This window comes from Coffea arabica, chromosome 2e (genome assembly GCF_036785885.1).
Source record: "Coffea arabica cultivar ET-39 chromosome 2e, Coffea Arabica ET-39 HiFi, whole genome shotgun sequence".
Lineage (NCBI taxonomy): Eukaryota > Viridiplantae > Streptophyta > Magnoliopsida > Gentianales > Rubiaceae > Coffea > Coffea arabica.
The window spans coordinates 74652136-74653653 of record NC_092313.1 but is presented as its reverse complement, the minus strand read 5'-3'; the positions used below and the strand labels follow the sequence as shown (position 1 = coordinate 74653653).

At 42.0% G+C, this 1518-nt stretch overlaps 1 protein-coding gene across 1 annotated transcript; it reads left to right on the top strand.

Moving 5' to 3' along the window:
- The first annotated feature begins 315 nt into the window (after nucleotides 1-315).
- On the top strand, nucleotides 316-1255 carry LOC113729665 (BON1-associated protein 2-like). The gene has a single exon (XM_027253920.2). It carries the CDS (start codon nucleotides 386-388, stop codon nucleotides 929-931), a length of 546 nt encoding a protein of 181 aa, XP_027109721.1. The 5' UTR covers nucleotides 316-385; the 3' UTR covers nucleotides 932-1255.
- The last annotated feature ends 263 nt before the right edge of the window (nucleotides 1256-1518 follow it).

Genomic DNA, 1518 nt, shown 5'->3' with positions numbered 1-1518 from the left:
TCCAAACACATATTGATTTTGTCTCCGCTGCTGGCGGCCCACTTCACTATTCGAATGCACTTGGACCTTTCCAAATCGTATAGCACTATATCGGTCAGTCCAACTCATGACTTTTTCAACGTACAACAACATCTGCGTATAGTACACCATCTTATAGCATCCTGATACAACCTTATTTCCTCATACTTTCCACGAAACCCATGCCCCTTGTCTACAGAAACAACCTCCTCCTTTCTCTCTCTTTTCTTCCAATCTTCCTCTACCCCTCCTATATATATATCCCACTACATTTGTTCTCTCAAACTTCCATCCAAACCTTCCGTTGATCTCTTCATAAAAGAATCCAAAGGGGAGGGAAAAAAAAAAGAAGAAGAAGTTAACAATCATGGGGGGCTCAAATGATTTGAGGGTTTTGGAGATTACGGTGATTTCTGGGGAGGATCTACGTATAAATCGAAAACAACCAGTCAAGAAAAACGCCTTTGTGACCATCAAAACCGACTCGTTTAAGGAGCAAACGACGAAGATGGATAAAGATGGAGGCGGCTATCCTGCATGGGATGAGAAGTTCGTGATGGACATGCCCATGCATGCACGTTATTTCACGGCGGAAGTTCGATGCAAGACTGCTGCCGGAAGCAGAATTGTTGGGACGACAGTGATTCCGGCTTCTGATTTCTTGGGAGACTATGTTCCCGAGAATTATCTGCACTTTTTGAGTTACAGGTTGTGGGATTCTCACGGTGAAAGGAATGGGATTCTTAATCTTTCCGTTAGGGTTAAGAGTTCGTCGAGTGTCAAGAATGCGTATGGCGGCGGTGGCAGCAGCCACTCCGCTGGTTGCTCGCGTCCCTGGTCTAGGATTGCCGTGGGTGGTCAGCAGGTTTCCAACGGCGAAGGAGTCGTAACTGGTATTCCAGTTTGGTCATAGAGTCAAATAAGGGTGATTTTCCTTTCTTTTCCAATTTTTTTTCCCCCTGGCATGGGTTGGACTGACAAAGTGTACAAAATTGGTTAAGTGTGACTTGACATTTTAATCTCTTCCAGAGTTTGATACTTCTCTTTTGAAAATTCAAAATAGTTACCTGCAATGTTTGTGGAGTGGAGTTTGCCACTTCCAGAATGAAGACAAGGTTTCAATGATGCTCAGTCCATCCAAATTGAGTATGTTTTGTTAGGTTTGAGCATGAGTTGGGAGATTAACTATGAATACATATTCAATCAATAATAAAGCGATAAAGATGTGTTTTTTTCATCCCAAATTTCTACTTGGTTGTGCCTTCAGATCACTACTTCATTTGCGGGGTCTTTTTGGTTGAAGCTTAAATGCATAGGTATGTTAGTGGGATGGTGCTAGTTAGCTGGTTTACTCTTTTTATGGCTTTATGCGGATAGCCATCGTATCATATTAAATGGAAGCTGGTTTATATGGATAGCTATAGTAATTGACGGTTGAGGGTTTGACCTATTCAAATCCCTAGTGATTCTCAAAAGTTGAGGATTTGCTCATTTTAAATT

Excerpts from the sequence above, each read along its gene's own strand:
- LOC113729665 (XM_027253920.2), top strand. The coding sequence starts at position 386 with ATGGGGGGCTCAAATGATTTGAGGGTTTTGGAGATTACGGTGATTTCT.